This window comes from Carassius carassius, chromosome 17 (assembly GCF_963082965.1).
Source record: "Carassius carassius chromosome 17, fCarCar2.1, whole genome shotgun sequence".
NCBI lineage: Eukaryota > Metazoa > Chordata > Actinopteri > Cypriniformes > Cyprinidae > Carassius > Carassius carassius.
The window spans coordinates 3,099,951-3,122,021 of record NC_081771.1 but is presented as its reverse complement, the minus strand read 5'-3'; the positions used below and the strand labels follow the sequence as shown (position 1 = coordinate 3,122,021).

The following is a 22,071-nucleotide window of genomic DNA, read 5'->3' as shown; positions in this document are numbered from 1 at the left end:
GCACTGAAAAATAGGCTCAGTGAGTAGTCAATGGGGCGTCCCAGACCAGGGACCATTTCAAAGCAACTGTGCACCTAAGTAAAAATACAGCTTGACTGATACGACTAACATTAGCTTGTCAGTTAGCAATAGAAAAAACAAGGCAGGTGTGGATTTGCATTTCATCTATCTATCTATCTATCTATCTATCTATCTATCTATCTATCTATCTATCTATCTATCTATCTATCTATCTATCTATCTATCTATCTATCTATCTATCTATCTATCTATCTATCTATCTATCTATCTATCCATCCATCCATCCATCCATCCATCCATCCATCTATCTATCTATCTTTCATCCGAAAAACTTTTCTTGCCCGCTTTGGAAAGACTTACATGGCAAGTAAAAAAAAAAAAAAAAACATTATTTCAAATAAACATTAACTGAAATAAAATAAAATATATAAAAACACTTTTATTATTATTTATATACTAATTATTTCAGCTACTAATAAACATTTGATTTAGTTTAACCTCAAGTACTAAAATTAGAAAGTAAATAAAGTAAAAACTTACAATTAAAAACTATATACAGGTGCATCTCAATAAATTAGAATGTTGAGGAAAAATTCATTTATTTCAGAAATAAATAAATACCATGCACACAGACTGAAGTAGTTTAAGTCTTTGGTTCTTTTAATTGTGATGATGTTGGCTCACCAAACCGCCAATTCACCATCTCAACAAATTTTTTGTGAATTGTTGACCTTCTGGAAAGTATGTTCATTTACTGTACATGTACTCAATACTTGGTAGAGGCTCCTTCTGCTTTAATTACTGCCTCAATTCGGCGTGGCATGGAGGTGATCAGTTTGTAGCACTGCTGAGGTGGTATGGATGCCCAGGTTTCTTTGACAGTTGCCTTCAGCTCATCTGCAATTTTTGGTCTCTTGTTTCTCATCTTCCTCTTGACAATAGCCCATAGATTCTCTCTGGGGTTCAGGTCTGGAGAGTTTGCTGGCCAGTCAAGCACACCAACACCATGGCATTTAACCAACTTTTGGTTCTTCTGGCAGTGTGGGCAGGTGCCAAATCCTGCTGGAAAATGAAATCAGCATCTTCAAAAAGCTGGTCAGCAGAAGGAAGCATGAAGTGCTCCACAATTTCTTGGTAAACGGGTGCAGTGACTTTGGTTTTCATAAAACACAGTGGACCAACACCAGCAGATGACATTGCACCCCAAATCATCACAGACTGTGGAAACTTAACACTGGACTTCAAGAAACTTGGGCTATGAGCTTCTCCCCCTTCCTTCAGACTCTAGGACCTTTGTTTCCAAATGAAATACCAAACTTGCTCTCATCTGAAAAGAGGACCTTGGACCAATGGGGAAACGGTTTAGTTCTTCTCAATAGCCCAGGTAAGACTACTCTGAAGTTGTCTGTGGTTCAGGAGTGGCTAAACAAGAGGAATACAACAACTGAAGCCAAATTCTTTGACACGTCTGTATGCCTTGACTCCAGCCTCAGTCCATTCCTTCTGGAGTTCACTCAAATACTTGAATTGGTTTTGCTTTACAGTCCTCATAAGGCTGTGGTGCTATTGGTTGGTTGTGCATCTTTTTCTTCCACACTTTTTCCATCCACTCAACTTTCTGTTAACATGCTTGGATACAGCACTCTGTGAACAGCCAGCTTCTTTCTCAATGAATGTCTGTGGCTTACCCTCCTTGTGAAGGGTGTCAATGACTGTCTTCTGGACAACTGTCAGATCAGCAGTTTTTCTCCATGATTGTGTAGCCTAGTGAACCAAACTGAGAGACCATTTTGAAGGCTCAGGAAACCTTTGCAGGTGTTTTGAGTTGATTAGCTGATTGTCTGTGACCTTATTCTAATTTGTTGAGATAGTGAATTGGTGGGTTTTTGTTAAATGTGAGCCAAAATCATCACAATTAAAAGAACCAAAGACTTAAACTACTCCAGTCTGTGTGCATTGAATTTATTTAATACAAGTAAAAACTAAAAGTTTCACAATTTGAGTTGAATTACTGAAATAAATGAACTTTTTCTCGACATTATAATTTATTGAGATGCACCTGTAGACACTATACAAAAAAACCCCATTAAAAATGACAAAAACGCACAACAAAATTACTAAAATTTAATTTTTCTGTTTTTTTATTTTGTCTGACTAAAACATACAATTAAAATGAAATTTAAAACAAAAACAAAATTAAATCAAATTCAAAATATTATCTAAAACCTTATTAGTATATCAATGTTACTAAAATACTGTAAAAGGTATTCACAGAAACTACTAATGTCTGTGGAAGTAGGCTAATTATTAATGAATTACTGAAAAAAATTCTCACTTTGATTGCATCTTGCCATGAATGCTCTCGTTGGATGTCTTCAGCTTCTCTAGCCAATCTCTGAAAGAAAGAAAGAAAGAAAGAAAGAAATACAAATGTCAAAGGTGAAGGATCTTTGGTGACAGTACATAAATGAACTAAAGTCTGATATCTAAAATAACTGTTTTATAATCAACATCAAGATTTTGGGTAAAAATGTGAATGAATGTAAGGTAAAATGTGTATTTTAGGTCTTGTGAGTTACAACCATTTCAAGTTTTAAGATTTGTCACTTAGTCCATCATTTTGGGTCACTTTACAATGCACAAGTTTTGTGCTTTTAAGTATAATTGGAATGATTATTTTTACATTTCTACTTCAAACTGTTGCAGACTCATCATTATTTAAATGATGGCTGACACTTTGCTTTTTATTTCAGAGCTTATAACTCAGTGTTTCTGGTTCAAAGTGACTCAAAATGATGGAGCAATCCACACTTTCAAACACTTTATTGTCTTCACTAGTTCATTTTTTTTAATGCGTGTGTGAAATGAAAAAGTACAAATACTCCATGAACTTTCTCAATTAATATGAGCTCATGCTGCACAAATAATAATTTATAATAATTTCAAATGAATTAGCACATGATTTTACTCAATTTAGATGGAGAACAGCATGTCAAACTGCAGGAATCCCTTTTCCAAAGTATCTGTCAACAAGTTTCATTGGTAGTAAAAAGAGAAACACAAGAGTACATATTTTATTCAAGATAAAATGCAATAGAGTTGTTGCAATTTATCTAAAACAACATGCATTATACTATTATTTTCTGGAAATGCTGCCTAATCAGTTTATTTACTTCATTTTAAGTTCTAACAAGGAAAAAAAGTCTTTACAAATTAGCACAAAAAATGCAGGAATCATACAAATCTTACATAAAGTGTTTGATGTATTGTTTTAACGTAGGATAAATTGTCTCTTGACACAGTTCTCAGAACACGTGGGCTGCTCAGCATGATACAGATTCATTACATGCGTCATCATCACTGAAAAGCTCCGGCTCTACAGAAACATCCCACTCCTCTGTGCTAATGGTGATAATTCACTTCAACCTGCTCAATATGTCAGCAAACTTTTCCCAGAAAGTCAGGGTGACAGATGTTTCACAGAAATCTACATTCACGAACAGATTCACTTTCCACTACACTGACTCACAGGCTGCGGCACAATTTGCATTCTTCTACTTCACACTAAGTATGTGCTTCACTAATAATGGCAAGTATGTAGTTTTGAGTATGTAGTATGACAAAGTCATCAAAGTGTGTTTTCATATGAAAAAAAGCTTTTTGTTGCAAACTATTTGTGTTTGCATGCATTATTTTTAAAATCATTCATTTGTAGGTTCACACATCTGTCTTGAAATGTATTGTGAAATACTTAAAACAAAATAACTATCCCTAATATAGCACATCATGGATTTTGAGTAATATTAGGCAATAAAGTGCAATTCATTATTTTCTAAAGCTCAACAATATACTGAAGTACCAATGGTGTTACAGTACAAACAATATTAGGCTGCATCCTAATTTGCCTATGCAATTCTTAGCAGTATACAAAATTAGCTTTAGTGCATCTTAAATCATGTTTTTTTATTCTCATAAGTAACACGTTTATAGTCAATATTAGTCCAAACACCATGCATATTTTGAAAGTAGTAAACCAAATGATGCACTAATTCTAATTTTGCATACTACTGAGAATGCAGAGTTTGCAAATTAGGATGCATCCTAATATTTTCAAGTGAGATGTGGGATATTCCTACTTAAATTTGCACGCTATTGCACTTTACACTTTTCCAAACAGGATGCAGGAAATTCTGAGTTGCAGCAACAGACTCCAGTCCAACATGTTGGAGTCTAAAGGAAGCATGTGTTTAATTGCCTGCATATTGATTGCATCAGCACTACTAATTGGTTAAATGTGGACCATGCTAATTTTATAAGTAGCTGATCCTAGTAAAACTGTGGAAAAGATGCTCTCCCCATCTGGAAGTGAGAGTGGAGTTTTTATCTGACCTATGCAGTTCTCACTTCCTGTGCTCATGAAGGAGAAACGAACACCTGACAGCTTTAGGCGGCACCACAGATCAGTGAGTTTGCCCGGATAAAGACAGAGGAAAGTTGGCAAAAGTTTTTCCACTAATAAAAGAAGAACTGTTCAGCCTGTGTCTCCAGAGTTTAAACAAGCTGTTCTTCTAACGAGAGACACTTTGCTTGAGCTTCACAGTTGAGATACTAGCAAAATAATGAAAGGACAACTGAAAGGACATGAAATTCTTCCATTTCTTTCCCATACAGGGTAACAAAAGATTGCTTAAGAAACTCAGAACTGAAGAATCGGTTCTCTATCAATTCATGACTGAACTGTGTTGAATTGCCACATTACACAGAAAGTTGAACTGGAACAATCCTTATGGGAATTTGCAGTACTATAATTTAAAGAAATTCACTACAGATGCATTTTGGGGAGTTAAATGTCTGTCTGTCTGTCTGTCCATCTATCTATCAGACATTCAAACTTTTCTTGTTTTATGAATTTCTTTGAATTTAAATTAATTTTTATTCTACTTCCATATATTTAAATTCTCAAAAATAATTAAATTCTATTTTATATTTCTATTAATAGTAATATATATCATATTCATGTTTTAATAGTTATATAATTTTTTTGAATTTTTTAATTCTTAAAAAAATATATTTTTATATAATATATAAAATAATTTATTAGATTTTTATTCCAATTTATTTCAGACATGTAAAAAAACCACAATTAATCTAATAAATCAATCAATCAATCAATCAGTTTAAGGTTCAAAAACTCCCACTTGTTTCCTGTGGGAACGCGGGCAGACTTCCAGACGATCTCCATCACTTGACTCTCGACAAAAGAGCCCTCATATAAAGCCTTCGAAAATATCAATTACATACCTTTCATTGACTGCATTCGAAAGCTTTCAAACTGTGGATTAAACGACTAATAGGCTGGCTGCGGTAATGCACCTAATGTTAGAGAAATAACAGAGCGAGTGCTTGAGAGGTGAGTCTAATTCAATGGTAGTTGCGTTTAATGGCTACACCATTAGGAGTAATGCAAGCGCCAAATGACACTCCACTCCAGGGTGCCAATTCAAACCGTATTAAACACTATGGCTCCATTTCACAGACAGGTTTTAGCTTAAGCCAGGACTAGGCCATGGTTCAATCAGGATTTTAAAGTAATTATTATAAACATGCCTTAGAAAAAACATTAATGGTGTGCATCTTGAGTCAAAACAAGGGCATATTTCAAGATCAATCAGTGCAAGTTTCTATACGTTGAAACAGCTCAGACTTACAATTTAGTTGGGGAATAGGCTTACGCCTTGGTTGCGAACAATGTGAATATTATCCACATCTATATGGCATACGCCATTCTATGCTTTTCATGCATTGTAAGTCACAGTCATGCTTATGAGTAAGACCTATATTTAATACGAAAACAAACTGGTCCAAGAAATTAAGTGTGAAGCAATGTTTGTAGTTGAAGTTCAAGTGTGTAATTTCTGCACCACTAGCAGTACTAAACAGAGCTGCAATGTTTGGCAATGATCTGTATCACAGCAACTCTGTTATTGCTGCAATATTACACATGATTTACTTTATAGTGAAAGCTGCAAAGTTTGACATATGGAGTAGGACTGAGTAAAAGGGGTGAAATCTAACACTGTATTATGTGCATTGTGCAGAAAGTATCCTGAAAAACAAGATTTAATCTAACAATTCAGACTGAAACACATTTTAATAAATCAGATTTCAATCAAATTCACTCCACATATAAATGTGGTTTGAAGCATATTTATTTAGTTGCTGTTCAGAATGGATTTGTGTCAGAATGGCAAAATTTTTTTAGTAATAAATAAATATATATATATAGCCACCTGGAGAAATCCACAAAAGCAACTGAACCTGATTAAATAAAAATAACCCTAAATAAAAACAGAACCATGTTATCCAATTTTACTTTAATTAAATTGTATTTTATATGTTACTTTATTTATTGTTTGCTTTTCACACTACAAACAACTACACTAAATACATTTGGAAATGTTAAATATTAACAAACAAAAATAAATAAATAAATCTAAATTTGTTTTAATTTATTGTCTGCTCAGACTACAAATATCTAAAGTGATTAAAGCTGAATTGGCAAAAAAATTAAAACAATAAATAAACATTATTTATTATAAATAACTAAATTGATTAAATTTGGAAAGGAAAATAAAATCTGGAAAGGAATTAACTAATTAATTAATACTTCTTATCAATCAAACTTTTTTTGTTTACAAACAAATAAATTGACTACATTTAAAAAAGACAAAAATAAACAAATAAATAAATAAATCGGCACCTTGATTATTAGCCGCTACGATGATAACCACTTTACTTTTATGGGAAGTCGTGGCCTAATGGTTAGAGAGTCGGACTCCCAATCTAAAGGTTGTGAGTTCGAGTCCCGGGCCAGCAGGAATTGGGGGTGGGGGGACTGCACGTACCGTTCTCTCTCCACCTTCAATACCACGACTTAGGTGCCCTTGAGCAAGGCATCGAACCCCCAACTGCTCCCCGGGCGCCACAGCATAAATGGCTGCCCACTGCTCCGGGTGTATGCTCACAGTGTGTGTGTGTTCACTGCTCTGTGTGTGTGCATTTCGGATGGGTTAAATGCAGAGCACAAATTCTGAGTATGGGTCACCATACTTGGCTGAATGTCACTTCACTTTTTCACTTTCACTTTCACTTTTAAAAGTACTACAGTTTAATGCCACAGCTAGTCTACACTAACGACGTAACTGGCTCGCTTACACAGACTGTATCTCACACACTCATAGTTTTCTAAACTCTGTGGATGAATATAATCAGCTCATTACGGTTAACCTGAGGGCATTCACTGTTAATGTTGAGACTACATTAGCTGACATTTAAATCTGAGAGGCCATCGGATTACTGATTGATGACCGCTAAGCTGTGCACAAATCACACATGCACGGTTAAACAGCTATCACACTTCTGACTGCTGCAATATTTAGAGAGCAAATATCACAGTGTCTGGGTTGTGTTCCCTGGGGTTCCACTAGGTGTCCTCAGTTCCCACGGTGTTTATCATATTATCACTTCCTGTCTCCTTATTTGGTCACCTTCCTCCTTGTTTAGTTAATTGATTGTTCCCCACCTGTCTCCTGTTTCCCCATTATCCTTTTGTGTATATAACCCGGTCTGTCTTAGTATGTGTCACGGAGTCGTTGTTTATTCATGTCAGTCAGTTCGTGCCCTTGCCTTGTCTTCTTGTTTAGTTTATGTTTTGGATGGATGTTTCCTATTGACCCCTGCCTGGACTGTTTATGCTGTTTGGATTACCCCTTAATAAAAGACTTACTCGCAATTGGTTCTATCTCCGTGCCTCATTGGAACCCTGCCGTGACAGAACGACTCCGTCCTTCTAGGAACCAGCGGTATGTCGTCTTTCCGTTCCCCAGCCAAGATGGTGGAGCGGCGAGCCAAGTATCTTCGGTGATCGCCCTCCGCCAAGAGGGAAATGAAGTGGGTGCCCTGGCTCAGGTGTTCTGGTCCCTGGCCGAGGGCATGGGCTACAATGATGCGGCCCTCAAGGACTATTTCAATGGCGGGCTGGATGATCCAGTGTCTCAGGAGGAGATGGCGCAGTTAGAGACACTGGAATTCTGGGAATTCGTGCGCTACCTGCAGCATCGGCTTCGGTGGGATGCCCCAGCCACTTCTGTCTCTTCCGGCGGGATGGTCGTCAGCCATGCACCACTGCCCAGGATGGCTACCAGCCAAGCGCCACCATCCAAGATGGCCTCCAGTCCAGCATCACTGCCCAGGATGGCTACCAGCCAAGCGCCACAGCACAAGATGGCCGCTAACCCAGCGCCAATGCCCAAATTGGCCACCGTTCCAGCGCCACAGCCCAAGATGGCCGCCAACCCAGCGCCAATGCCCAAATTGGCCACCAGTCCAGCGCCACAGTACAAGATGGCCGCCAGCCCAGCGCCAATGCCCACTTTGGCCAACGGTTCAGTGCCACAGCCCAAGATGGCCGTCAGCCTAGCGCCACAGCACAAGATGGCCGCTAACCCAGCGCCAATGCCCAAATTGGTCACCGGTCCAGCGCCACAGTACAAGATGGCCGCCAGTCCAGCATCACTGCCCAGGATGGCTACCAGCCAAGCGCCACAGCACAAGATGGCCGCTAACCCAGCGCCAATGCCCAAATTGGCCACCGTTCCAGCGCCACAGCCCAAGATGGCCGCCAACCCAGCGCCAATGCCCAAATTGGCCACCAGTCCAGCGCCACAGTACAAGATGGCCGCCAGCCCAGCGCCAATGCCCACTTTGGCCAACGGTTCAGTGCCACAGCCCAAGATGGCCGTCAGCCTAGCGCCACAGCACAAGATGGCCGCTAACCCAGCGCCAATGCCCAAATGGGCCACCGGTCCAGCGCCACAGTACAAGATGGCCGCCAGTCCAGCACCACAACCCCAGATGGCCGCCAGACCAGCACCACAGTACAAGATGGCCGCCTGTCCAGAGTCATGGCCCAAGATGGCTGCTTGCCCAGCGCCGCTGCACAGGAGGAGAGTCTCAGCTGACCCTCCAGAGTCGAGTCAGGTGCCCGTGGACCCTCCGGAGTCGAGTCAGGTGCCCGTGGACCCTCCGGAGTCGAGTCAGGTGCCCGTGGACCCTCCGGAGTCGAGTCAGGTGCCCGTGGACCCTCCGGAGTCGAGTCAGGTGCCCGTGGACCCTCCGGAGTCGAGTCAGGTGCCCGTGGACCCTCCGGAGTCGAGTCAGGTGCCCGTGGACCCTCCGGAGTCGAGTCAGGTGCCCGTGGACCCTCCGGAGTCGAGTCAGGTGCCAGTCACCACTGATCCTCCAGAGTCAGGGCTAGTCACCGCTGATCCTCCAGAGTCGAGTCAGGTGCCAGGGAACTCTCCAGAGTTAGGGCTTATCACCGGTGACCCTCCAGAGTCAGGGCTTGTCACCGATGACCCTCCAGAGTCAGGGCTAGTCACCGATGACCCTCCAGAGTCAGGGCTAGTCACCGATGACCCTCCAGAGCCAGGGCTAGTCACCGATGACCTTCCAGAGTCAGGGCTAGTCATTGATGACCCTCCAGAGTCGAGTCGGGTTCCAGATGACCCTCCAGAGTCAAGGCTAGTCACTGTTAACCCTCCAGAGTCAGGGCTAGTCACCGCTGATGCTCCAGAGTTAGGGCTAGTCACCGTTGACCTTTCAGAGTCAAGTCAAGTCACCTTTGACCTTTCAGAGCCGAGTCAAGTCACCGGTGATCTTCAAGGACTGAGTCAAGTCACCGGTGATCTTCAAGGACTGAGTCAAGTCACCGGTGATCTTCATGAGCAAATGCAAGTCACCAATGGTCTTCATGAGCAGTGTCAGGCCAGCACCGATCTTCTGGAGTCCAGTAGAGACACCATGGAATTACCAGAGTCTCGTCCTCCCGTTGATCTGGCCGCACGGAAGTGGTGGGCTTCTGATCCGCCCTGGGGGCTTTGTGCAACGACCACAGGGATGTGGTGGCCTTCTGCTCCGCCCTGGAGGGCTTCCGCTTTGACCACAGGGGGGTGGTGGTCTTCTGCTCCGCCCTGGGGGGCTTCCGCTCTGACCACACGGACATGGTGGTCTTCAGCTCCGCCCTGGGGGGCGCTTGCCCTGACTACACGGTTGTGGTGGTCTTCCGCTCCGCCCTGGAGGGCTCTGGCCTTGACCACAAGGGTGTGGTGGTCTTCTGCTCCGCCCTGGGGGGCTTCATGTTGTTTTTTCCTTTGGTTTTTGTGTTAATGTCTGTCCCTGTTCCTTTCTGTCAGTCTGGTCCTCCTGTCCTCCTCCCTCCTGGTCTTTCTGTGTTGTGTTTACATTCTGGTGCCTGTTCCCCATGTTTTTCTTTTCTGGCCCTCCGTCCCTCCCCCTGAGCCTCCACCTGTCCACCTCCCTCCTGGTCTCTGTTTTGTGTCTGTCTTGGAGCGTCTGGGAGCCGCTCCGTAGAAGGGGGGTACTGTCACAGTGTCTGGGTTGTGTTCCCTGGGGTTCCACTAGGTGTCCTCAGTTCCCACGGTGTTTATCATATTATCACTTCCTGTCTCCTTATTTGGTCACCTTCCTCCTTGTTTAGTTAATTGATTGTTCCCCACCTGTCTCCTGTTTCCCCATTATCCTTTTGTGTATATAACCCGGTCTGTCTTAGTATGTGTCACGGAGTCGTTGTTTATTCATGTCCGTCAGTTCGTGCCCTTGCCTTGTCTTCTTGTTTAGTTTATGTTTTGGATGGATGTTTCCTATTGACCCCTGCCTGGACTGTTTATGCTGTTTGGATTACCCCTTAATAAAAGACTTACTCGCAATTGGTTCTATCTCCGTGCCTCATTGGAACCCTGCTGTGACAGCAAATTTGTCAAGTGTGTTTAGCTTGGCCTTCTCTGAGTAAAACATAAAGACAAAAAGAAGTAAGAACTGATCCTGTGTCTTAATGAATCTTAATAAATCTTTCTTGTCATTCAAAAAATTCAATGCAAGATATTCTTAAAACAATTATAATCTTTCATTAAACATGTAATAACATCCTAATCCCTGAAATTAAGCAAGATCGTACAGTATAATGGGAAATCTTTTTTTAATATACAATATTTTCTATCAAACAAATGAATTAATGCCATACTCCACTTTTATTATGCAAATATAATGGAAAACATTTCTTATTTTAGCCTACTGAAAGAAGAAAAAAAATTGAAAATGATATTTTGCATAAATACAATGAACCAAATTTAGGGCCATTTAAATTGACACTATACATAATATTTTTAAATATTTTTACATTTATATTTATAAAAAAAATGTTTTACAGTAACGAGAATGAAATAGTAGCATAAAGACTATCTTTACTGTCATAAAAATATTTTTTTCCAGTTTTCGTTTGGATTAAATTCACCCATCTCTTACTTAGTATTTTATTTTAGCTGAAAATATGGCATTATAAACAATGAAATTTCATTTTTTCTTTTAATTAAGGCATTGTTTTTGAGTTTGCAGACAGCAAAGTAGCATTTTAAAAGTCAGCAAAATTGCACAGAGAGAAAATTCAATATGGCTACTTTATCTGTCTGATCAGTGATTGTGTCTCTCATCTCCGTGTCACAGCAATTCAATCTTTCAGACTTATTGTTTTGTACTGTCTTGCTGTTTTCCTCTTATTGCCTTAACGTCCTTTCTATCTATCCATCTTCTTTTCTTTCGCTCATTTTGTCCATCTTTTCTGCGCTCCATCTCTCACTGTCAGAAAGTATTTGGTGTGACTGCTAAAGCAATTTTACTATTGCAGGGATTTAAACAAACCTCAAGCCCCTGACCCACAGAATTAAACTGCAGCACGTGACCCGTCCTGCACAAGAAATGACGTCAGTACACAAAACAAATGGCTTATAAACCAAAGGCAATGACAGCTAGATCTTTTCCTCTCTCGCCTCTTTTTTTCATTTCACTCCCTCTTTTCCCTGTCAGCTTGCCCTACCTTTATCTATCTTTCTCTCTCTCTCTCTCTCACTTATTTCAGTCATTCCAGGAATATAAAATCCTTTCCAAGAGCTGTAAAAATGAAAAACCTCAATATTCGTAACTGCTTTTTGACATTAACTCAAAGGGCAACTATAATCACTCACATACATAGTCAAGGAGAACACACACACACACACACACATACATACAAAATGGCTGTGTTCAGAACAGAATACATTATAGCATAGGGCACAGTATATACTGGATAATGTTACGGTTACATTTTGTAATCTGTGAATATACATATATATTCAAACCATATAACTATTAAGAAAAAATGTTGTCACTAGAATTAAAAACAGAAAACATTAACTGAACTCAGATTAAATATAAAAAAAACTCTAAAATCTATTTAAGTCAATTGAAACATTTTTAAAAATCATTTTCACATAGTTTAACCTAATGAACTACATCATGGAATGTAACTAAATCTGAAATAAAAATAAAATGTATATAGACATAAATAATAAATAAAAACAGAACAAAATTAATAAAAATGTAAAAAAAAAAATTTATAAATACAAAATATTAAAAAAAGAAAAACTAATTTAGACTACTAATGAAAACTGTAATAGTAACTAATAGAATGCTAAAAAAAACAGGTATGCACCACACATCCAAATATACAGTACATAAATATGGTTATTTAGCATTTTAACCCAAGTCTGACCCAAAAATTTTTTTTAAAATCAGAATGAAATAGCATCTGCAACCTATTTTACCTCCATAATGTGACCTACAGTATTTCCAATTTTAACAGGATATTCAGTGAAAAACAGACTGAATTGATTGCAAAGTAATTTTATGCATAAGGGTTGGGTAAATATTGTTTGGGTTGTGAAAACAGAACATATTGCATTCTATGCACAGCATACACTATATATAAATCTGCTGCACTGAGGTCAATTAGTTCAAGGTTTTCATTCAATATCTACATGGTACCTGCTGAAGCATGTGCAAGAGGAGGTCAACATCTGTGTTGCTGTGGTACTACATGGATGAACAAACCCACAGATGGATGGAAAGATAAATGGACAGAAAGATGGATGGAAAAGTGAATGTATGAACAGACAAACTTATGAACCAGGAAAACCCAAGTGATGCATGTCATACATGTGACAACAACAACTCACACCATAAGGAATTTTAGAAGAAACATCGTAGACTGAGAACGCAATTTGAGTTTCTTTTGCTATGAAAGAGCAATACACTCTCCCTCTGTGCATGTCAGAGCCAGTTTGGTCCAAACCAGAGTTTCACATGCACAACTTCACGAGATCAAGGCACAACCTGAGGGAAGATGCAGCAGTGTCCAGGTTTTAGATGTTTGTAGACAAGCAGTGGAGCAGTGAGGCTCTAAACCCTTCATCCTCTCCTCGCCGCTTAGCCACTGAATCAGAACACATGCACATTAACAGACGAGTGCACGCTCACACAGATACTGCCACAGAGAAACACAGAGATTGCGATTCAAACTTTCAGCGTTTGTCCATTATATGTACATGTGTGTGTCTAAGCGTTTCTCTCCCTCCTTGCTTATCATTCGTTTGCCATCACAGCAGCCATTTATTCAACAAGTTCCCAACAAAACACATCAAAATTCTGTCCCCATTATGCTTACAATATCACATTATGGAAGTAAACAAGTGCCAACATTGTTTCGTGTTTCAAACCATTTTAGTCAAACTTGTACAGAAATGTAAAATTACTGTATTTATTCCAGAACTGAATGACATTCGTCGAATTAAACATGCAAAATGGTCAGGTCATGTGACAACAATGTGGAATACTACTGTTTGAAATGTTCCATACGTACTATTTTACATGCTTAGAAATATAATACAATATACTGTGTATACTATTGTTCAAAAGTTTAAAAAAGAATTAATACTTGTGTTCAGCAAGGATGAATTAAATTGATTTAAAGTGACAGTAAATACATTTGTTACAAAATATATTTCAAATAAATGCTGTACTTTCTAGTAAAATCCAGGTAAAACATATCTCACCATTTCCACAAAAACATGAAGCAGCACAACTGTTTTCAACATTGATAAGGATCAGAAATGTTTCCTGAGCAGCAAATCAGCATATAAAAATGATTTCTGAAGGATCATGTGACACTGAAGAATGCTGAAAATTCAGCTTTGATCACAGAAATAAATTACTTTTTATAATATATTAAAATGTACTGCAAATTTATTCTGTTTTATTCTTATTCTTCGTGAAAATATTTTCTGAAAGATTCCTTAATAAGCTTTGTTCGGGATGTTAAACTACTTTAAGAGCCCTAAGGACTGACATGGTGAAAACATTATTTAAAATCTCCTTGTAAGTTTGACATAGGATTACTAACACATAATAAAACAGCTACAGGTATATTTTTGATGAGGATCTGACCATGCAAAATGGTTAAAATCTCTAAAAAGTCTATGTTGAATGAAAAATTGGGCAAAACTAAAATATAAGTACATAAAGATTAATCGATTAATCGTAAAAATAATCGACAGATTAATCGATTATCAAAATAATCGTTAGTTGCAGCCCTACCTACAAATCACCCAATCATAATTTTTTTTCCCCCCAAATAAACTATTCAAGACATGTGGTGACTGATCTATTGGTTTTAAAGCATAATTCCTTCTCATTCCTCCTCCTGGTTTGATTCCTCTCCTCTGTCTGTCCAGCAGCTCTAATTCACTCCAGCTGGCTGAAGCCACGATCGTCTGAATTTAATTGAAAGTCTTTTGAGACAACAAGCACAAGTGGATGAGAATACACAGGATAATGGGTCTGATGGCAAGTAAACATGACAAACACACAAAAGTGGAGTGGGTGTAGAAATCCACTGCTAATCTACATGTCTCTGTCTCTGGAAAACCCTTGATTTGGGATGTCTCCGTCTGTTTAATCCAGGGGTTTTCAGAGTCCCAGACAGAGGGCCTTCCCTCTGACGGAACACTCAAGACGGCCGCCGTCAATCAGCATGCTGAAGCTTCTGGTCGTGAGACGAAAGAGCAAACATCACTCTTAAATCTGATGTCCTCCGACTGCAAATGCACAAGAGAATCTGTCTGATGTGATGTCACACAGCCCACGTAAAACATTTGTTTGTAGGAAATGTAGCAACATATTGCAATGCAAATTCTATCATCACTCACCCTTAAATCATACCTAATTCATAAAAAAGGAGAAAATGTATTTTCCAGTCAGCCAAATGCATTCCATTTTAAACAATTTTCACGAATCAAAATACAATTTTATATAAACATAAAAGCCATTTTTTGATCCGTTTGTTCTCATTCACTTTGACTTTATGACAGCTCAACATAATTCAGCATTTACTAAAGCATTATTTAAATCAAAGCATGCAACTAACATTATTTAATGAACCTGAGTTAACATGGGCCTACAATGAACAGTTTAATTTTTATTAAACTGGTTTTTACATGTGTTCCCTACAAAGATAGCAAAATCTCACACACACACACTTGTGCAGGTAGCATAAGTGCTGACACCGGCTGAAAAGCCTCAACAGTGTCTGTACAAAAGCCAAGCGTGGGCTGAAGAGGACGGCATGAGGACACTCGCAGCCTGCCGTCCTGTTCCACACAAACACACAGAGAGAGACACGTCGCCACATTGAGTCCGTCACCTGCGCTTGTAAAGCAAACAGAGGACATGCACATTCACACACTAACAGGGAAGCCCCTCGGTGGCGCTCTGATGTTGATCCAAATATCATCTCGATGTGCGTTTGGCTAGAGGCAGAAGGGAAGGTCAGCATTTCGGGCCTCATAAGCTCTGCTGCTAGTCAGCGTCCTCGCTGTTTGCTATCTACATAGACAGCTCCCTTCTGAGACAGCATCCTAACTCAGAAAAACTACATAGGCATGTCTCACTTATTCCAAATAGAATTTCAAAACATGCTGCTATACTAACAATTTGATACTTTAACAAGACAAACATTGCATAATTTACATTAAATATTTCCTAGATTCAAGTATTTTCTGAAGAAAATATGAGTGGTGCTTATGCCACAAATGCAAAACGGTTGCTAAGGCGTTCTGATTATGTTTTAATATTCTGTTATGTGGTTGCTAGGGTCTTCTGAGTGGTCTCTGTGATATTCCAGTCTTTAAATATGACTCAGGTTTCTTCTTCAAAGTAGTGTTGTTGTCATCGTAAACTGAACCTAAAATGTTATATTTAAAATTTATATATATATAAAAAACAATTTTGGTAATTGACATGAAGCTGAAATAAAACAAAATGTAAATATTCCCTACATGTCAAAATATTCCTTATTTTTTCTTATATTAAACATGAAAATAATATACAAACTAAGGCCCAACATGAAAACGGACTAAAATCTAGTAACCATCTCAGTCATGCAAGACCAATTCCAATCTAAAACTACAGAGAAAAACAACATTACTAAAATGAACACCAATCACATTTCTGAAAACTACACACTTAAACGAGGGAAAACAGCTCAATCTGCCTACTGGGTTTAGAACAGCTCAGATGTACTTATTCAAATAGTTTACGGCATAAACACTTGTAAAAATGTATACCATTATAAAAAGTATTGGGGAAAAAAGAAACAATGCTTATTATTATTAAGACTTTAATTATAAATATAACTTCACTTGACCCTAAAATGCACAGAACATGCTGTTAGGTAGGACTAGGCTGCACCAGGAGTCTGTAATATACACACAGCAGAGATGAAGAGAGAGACAGACAGAGCGGATGAGATAGTCAGAAAGAGATGACAGCCAACAATGTTCTTTTAGGTACTGACATGGCAATGTTATCTTAGTCTATCAAGCCACCCCTCTACCTTCCTTGTCTGAAACACACACACAGAGTCTGAAGCTCAAGGGCGAACTGTTTATTTTTGTTTCCCATCTCGTTGCCCTTTACTTCAATCACGTTCATGTAGCTTCAGATCCACGGTGGTAATCATGAAACGCTGCGAGAAAAAAGAAAGGTCACACGAAGCACGTGGTGACTGATATCTGTGCCGCTGAGTTATTGTATTTTTCATATTCGGGAGGGATAGCTCTGCGGTGAGATGACAGCGTCATAATGCCGGCGCTTTGGTGAACAGACAGCGCTTGTGTTCGACAACGTGTTTTCTGCGGACGTGAGATGGAGTTTGTGTGATCGTGTGTGTCGGAGCTGGTGTTTGAGATGTCCACGAGCGAACACACACACATATGCATGTGTGTCAGATTTGGTGGTGGTGGGGGGAGGGGGGGGGGTGGTTGAAGAAAATATGAGAGCCAGCCAGCTCTCAAAGCAATTACAACAGATTGGCAAATTAAAATGGAGGCCTTGAGCAAACGGAGCATGGAAACGTGGATAGACGGGTGGATTTTGAGGGGGGTAAAATTATTTCCATGATACGATCAGCTCAGAGCAATTCAACATCCCACCTCCAAAATCAGCACTCGCTCATTTCATTACATTTACATGGACTTCATACCAGTTGCTGCTTAATTCAAGACCCAACATGAAAACGGTCCAGTCTAACAGCGGAAATTACATCGGTTTGACTGCTGGAATTTAGTAGAGCTGAAACAACGAATCGATTTAATCGATAAAAATCGATTATTAAAATAGTTGTCAACTAATTTAGTCATCGATTCGTTGCTAAATAACTTTTATTTGCCGTAAGCGGCTCATTTTGTGCATATTTCAAATCTGCGGTGACCAAAGTGTGGCAGTAATGAGCCACCGGAGGTTTTACTCAGCCAGTACAGCAGGAGAGTAGCGAATAGCCAATAGCTGGCCTCGTTTTATGTCACGTGCTTCCCGAACAGCGTCTCTGCAGCATTTAGCGGGATGTGGGAGACTGGGAGTACTTTACTTTGAGCCTTCAAAAAAGAAGAGTAACCTGTAAACTCTGCACTACTGAACTGTTTAAGGGGACGTTCACATATCGCGTCTTTTGCGCGCTCAAGTTCGTTATTTCCAACACCGCACCGCATCGAGTTAAACACATCTCAACTTTTCAGAATGCTGCAAGCGCATCGCGGGTCATGTGACAAGAACTAACCAATCAGCTTCATCCTTTCCCGTAACAACGTTAAAAGCTCAGTCAAGTAGTGATGGGATTTATGGCTCTTTGAGGGGATCCGGATCTTCGCGATCCGTTCCTTTCAAAGAGCCGTTCAAAAGAACGGCTCTTTTGGCTCTTTTAAATATTTAGTCAGTTTTAAGAAGCCAGCTTGGAGCCATCTCAGTTTATCCTGGAAATAATCACTGGGAAGAATGATGAGGTGAGATTTGTAGTCAAATAATTAAAACTCAGATATCACACACCAATATCTGAGTTTGAATTATTCTGAAATATTGATTATTACCTCATTTGTCATGTGTGGACTATATTCCATAGGGTTGCACAAATCCCTCAGCTTAGACAGTGACATCACTATTTTGGATTTACCTTTAGTACAAAGTGTGTGTGTGTAAAGCTACGTTGACTTATGTTATTCATACAATACCTACTCACGAATAAACATCAAAAAGAAAGCCGGCTGCAATGAATTTATGTGCAAAACAGCTTTTACTACAAACACTTCCACACAAGAACATTGTTATCACACAAGAACATTTTGATAGAAAACCAAAAATATTTAAAGTTAGAATAAATAAAATGGAAATGTCTATATACAATTACTACTGTAAACTTTGCAAACATCAGCCCCTTCAAGTCAATGAACAATAACAAAGTGGGATGCAATAAATGTCTGTGCAAAACAGCTTTTTTTCCAACGCTCCTACCCAATGACAGAGGCATGCAGGGTTTTTTTCCACTGGAGTAGTCACGTGAAGGATGCGTGCACAACTAATAACTAATATCATCACGCTATAAAGGGTTGGCCTGCGCTGGGTGCGCCCCTCCCCCTACAACTGTTCTGTCTCGCGGAGGAGCTCATTTGTGTGCATCTGTGTGAAACACGCATAGGATAAAAGAACGACAGAAAGAACGGCTCCCCTCCAGCCGCGACTCGGCTCCCATCGTTCATGTTTATGAGCCGTTCAAAAGAATCGGTTCGTTCGCGAACGTCACAACTCTACAGTCAAGATGAAAGGAACAGCTGATCATAGTTGTACATGGATTTCCATTTTGAAATAAATTTAGTAGCAGAGCTACTGCAAGCGATTTTTTGAGCTGCAAATCCATTTATCCTTTGCTGAAATTTCCGCGTCTTCAAGGAGAGAGCACGTCATGGTTGCTTAGCAAAGGCAGACGCCTCAGGGGCGCTTCTGCACGAGCGCTTTGGAAAGGAGGAGAAAGCGGCGCGCCTAGCGTTTTCCACGCGTTTTTAGGCGCGATATGTGAACGGCCCCTAAGACTTTTATTTGTGCAGATTCTCCAGTACAATGTTGTTTGCAAATGTTTAGTCGTAAAAGCTGATAACATTGCTTTTTAACAGTTAACATTTAAAGCTTTACAAACATGTTCTGTGATCAGTTTTCAAAACAGTTCAAAATTCAGTCGTGCAGCCTAATTATGACTGAATGAGAGAGGTAAATGTTTAAAGATATTTGAAATGCACTTTTTTTCTAAGTATTCACTGCTCTTTTTCACACAGCAGGTTTTTTGTGTGTGACTGTCCAATTTTTTTTTCTGGACAACCTTCTGATGGATTTTACTTTAAATTGTGAGTTCCATTCAGGTTTCATGCCACTGGGACTTTATTCGAAGGATTGTTTACAATTTCACAGCAAAAGCTATAAAGCTGTTTCCCAGTAAATAATAAAATACAATGCACTGCAATTTTATTCTGTTTTATCCTTATTCTTCGTGAAAATATGTTCTGAAAGATTCCTTAATAAGCTTCGTTCGGGATGTTAAACTACTTTAGGAGCTCTAAGGACTGCCATGGTGAAAACATTATTTTAAATCTCCTTGTGAAATTTGCTAGAGTATGGGTCAGTGTTCTGATTGCAGAAGAGTTCGACAAAGGATTACTAACACAATAAAACAACTCCAGGTATATTTTTGATTAGGATATGACAGTGCAAAATGGTTAAAATCTCTTAAAAATCTATGCTGAAGGATAAAGACCATTTATTAATAATTTACTTGGGGAAAAAATGGAAAAAACTAAAATATAAGTACATAAACCGATTAATCGATTAATCGTAAAAATAATCGACAGGTTAATCGATTATCAAAATAATCGTTAGTTGCAGCCCTAGAATTTAGTATGCTACCATGATGCATTCGAAGTAGGCGAACTAACATATGTGATATAATGCTTTCCTGAGCACCAGTGCTGTTATTGTTAACTAAAACTACTGAAAACCATTTTCAATAATTGAAACAAAGCTAAAATAAAATATAAATATTAGATGAAAAACTTAACCTTAAAAAAAACTTGCCTTGGTGATATTCAGTAATGCGATTTATCATGGTAATAAACATGCACAATATTGTTATCGTGGGCACTTCTAAATACTGTGAATAATTATATATTACAACTTATTCAGATTTTGGAATGCATTTTAAGAATACTTTTCCCATCCCCTGGTCAAAATGCAATTTATACCATGATGAAATCATTTGCAATTAATTGCAACATGCAAATTTGATACAGGCATATCCCTACATGGCAATAACTGAAATAAGTTTAAGTAATAAAAAGCTAAATAAAATTATAAATTAATAAATTAATTGTAAAATATAAAAAATAAAAAGAATAAAATGGCAAAAGCACATAACAGCATTACTAAAACTTAAAACTAAAATAAAAAAGGAATTAAATTTAAAAATAAATACTAGAGTTATTTATAAATAATACTAAAATAACACTGCTGAGCACCACCAGAGCATCTTCAGAAATGAATATTCTGGATTAAATTCAAGCTCAATTAAAATCTCTTTCAAGGAAAGTCAGTTCCCTCAGTGGCCACACTGGCACAGTACTTCAGTCATGCAAGACCAACTCCTATCTACTTAAATAGAGACATACATACATACTGTTGCCAAAATTCACATTTTAAGTACATATTTCAAAGCAGCAATAAAATCGGACATGAACTGTCTCAGTAAAATACTCGCTGTATCAATAATAATATATATATATATACATATTAGACTTGTGCCGGTATTCGGTAATGCGATATATTGCGGTGAATAATATGCACGATATTGTTATCGTGGGCACTTCTAAATACCGTGAATAAATATACATTACAAATTATTCAGAATTTGGAATGCATTTTAAGAATAATATTCCCATCAGCTGCTTAAAATGCACAACATCGCTGTATGCTGCTTGAAAGAGCGCATGCGCTCTGATGTAAACAAGCGCACATGAGAAGCACATGGAGGAACACGTGAGAGACGCGCTGAATGAAAGCACATTCACTCTCTGACAGCAGATGGCGCTAAATGCAGCCCTTACCCTGTGAACACAGTAAATAAAGCAGCTGTTACTTTCTAAACAATATTTAAATAATCTTAAATAACCATTCAGATTTGTGTTTTCCCTATGGTGTTTATAACAGAGCCAACTACTGAAATATTTAGACTTAATAGGCTATTTATCTTCAAACATTCTTTTTTTTAATTTTTTTTTTATCTAGACTACAAATGCCCTAGATATTGTTTGAAAGGCTTTTGATCTTTTATTGTTCATTCACACTTTACATTATGGCTTCATTAGTTAACATAAACTGCCAATGAAAAAATTATTCTGAACATTCATTAATCTTAGGTATTCCAATATTTAATAACACATTGTTAAAATTGAAAGTTGCAACTGTGTTATTTAATGAGCTAACATGAACTAAGACTTGTATTTTTTATCAAAGATTAATAACTTCTATAGTAAATGTAGCTAATGCTCATTGTTTAGCTGTGCATTTATTGAATGAGCACTATGCGATGTCCGAACTGATTACACTATATTTTATGTATTGCACTGTATTTTATGTAAAATCATTTTCTATTTTTAAACTGTCTTAAATTCATTTTAAGTCAATTTTAAAATAATTTTCATTTTCAAGTTTTTAATTGCTTGTTTTATTTTT

General features: G+C 38.4%; 1 protein-coding gene across 3 annotated transcripts in view; it reads right to left on the bottom strand.

Annotated features, from left to right (window-relative positions):
* LOC132160759 (voltage-dependent calcium channel subunit alpha-2/delta-2-like) overlaps window positions 1-22,071 on the bottom strand; it is a 302,784-nt gene that overhangs the window by 106,396 nt on the left and 174,317 nt on the right. For all 3 annotated transcript variants that reach the window (XM_059570442.1, XM_059570440.1, XM_059570441.1), the window contains exon 4: window positions 2,357-2,416. In XM_059570442.1, coding sequence (XP_059426425.1) covers window positions 2,357-2,416 — 60 coding nt within the window. The remainder of the gene's footprint in view (window positions 1-2,356; window positions 2,417-22,071) is intronic.